Source organism: Cariama cristata, unplaced genomic scaffold (genome assembly GCF_000690535.1).
Source record: "Cariama cristata isolate BGI_N322 unplaced genomic scaffold, ASM69053v1 scaffold33524, whole genome shotgun sequence".
In the NCBI taxonomy this organism is placed as follows: Eukaryota; Metazoa; Chordata; class Aves; order Cariamiformes; family Cariamidae; genus Cariama; species Cariama cristata.
Genome location: NW_009614048.1, coordinates 701 through 2001, shown reverse-complemented (window position 1 = coordinate 2001; position 1301 = coordinate 701). Strand labels below are relative to the sequence as shown.

The 1301-nt window shown below is 62.6% G+C and overlaps 1 protein-coding gene across 1 annotated transcript in view; it reads right to left on the bottom strand.

Annotated features, from left to right (window-relative positions):
- LOC104160991 (beta-adrenergic receptor kinase 1) overlaps nt 1-1301 on the bottom strand; it is a gene marked incomplete at its 3' end in the record, with an annotated part of 3956 nt that overhangs the window by 1969 nt on the left and 686 nt on the right. The window contains exons 3-5 of the mRNA XM_009699263.1: nt 1075-1149; nt 500-561; nt 144-195 (exon numbers count right to left, since the gene is read on the bottom strand). Coding sequence (XP_009697565.1) covers nt 144-195; nt 500-561; nt 1075-1149 — 189 coding nt within the window. The remainder of the gene's footprint in view (nt 1-143; nt 196-499; nt 562-1074; nt 1150-1301) is intronic.

Here is a 1301-nt window from a genome sequence, read left to right as displayed (position 1 = left end):
CCCGTGGGGTGCTCATCCGAGGGTACCCATGCCAGCCCTAGTGAGCCTTGGGGCACCAGCCTTGTCCCAGTGCCCACGTCCCCCTCCCTGGAAGTGCCCCCGAGGTGCCCGGGCTGCCCTGAGGCGCAGGGGTCCCTGCTCACATGGATGTTCAGCTCCACGTTCTTCCACTGGCAGAACCGCGTGAACTTGTCACTGCAATGAAGCACAGAGAGGGCAAGAGTGGAGCCCCTGGAGAAACCCCCGCCAAGACCCATCTCGGGGCAGAAGGACTTGTCTGGACACAGGCAGAACCCCCCGGGACCCCTGTCTGGGAACAGAGAGACCCCAGGCCAGATCTGGGGATGGGAAGAGCCCCCTGCCAAGTCCCTGGTCTGGGGACAGACACCCCTGGAGCTCCTATCTACGAAGGGACTCGTGGCCTCTCTCTGGGCCGGGAGATCCTGGTCCCCAGTGGGACGGGAGACCCCGATCTGCGTGAGATTTTCCCCCATCTCACCTCTCGATGAATTTCTGGAAGATGCCCCCACGCAGGTTCTGGCAGATCTCCTCAATGTAGGGCTGGGGTGGGGGGACAGAGGGCTCAGCGCTGGGTCCCCAGTGCCACCCAGGTCACCCTACCCCTCAGGTCCCATCATTACGTGAGGTCTCCTCCACCTCTGGGATTTCACATATCCCCACTGCCACCCTGCCACCGCCAGGCCCCTGGGGATCCTTCTGCTACCCAGGGTCACCTGAGTCTCTGGGGACCCCAACATCATCACCCCTGGAGACCCTGCTGTCACCCCAGGTCACCTCTACATCCAGGTCCCAATCACAACCCTCTAAGCGTTACCTCCAGCCCCCAGTCTCCTCACTATCACCTTACAGGGACCACCAGCAATTCCCCTCACTCCCAACATGCTGGGGAGGCCCTCACCATCCCTTGGGGTCTCTACACCTTCTGGTACTGCCCCCCCACCTCTAGGGACCCAGCACCAGCCCCCAGCACCCCCTCACCAGCCCCCTGTAAGGATTAACCCTCTGAGTACCAGAGGTGGCAGGGACCCCCTCTCTGTCCCAGGTGATGCCCACCTGGAAGAGGTCTGGGGGCACCTGCTTCTTGCTCAGGTGGCTCTGGACATGCTCCGTGGCACTCTTGGAGAAGGGCTGTAAGGCAAGATGAGACCGTGTCACCCTGGGCAGAAGGGACGGGGGCACAGGGGTAAGGCAGCGCCACAGAGGCTAGGCAGGGCTGCACGAGTCGGGGAACTCACGGAGGACCCCCCATCCATAAGGCTGAGTCTCTCCCAGAAGAGAAT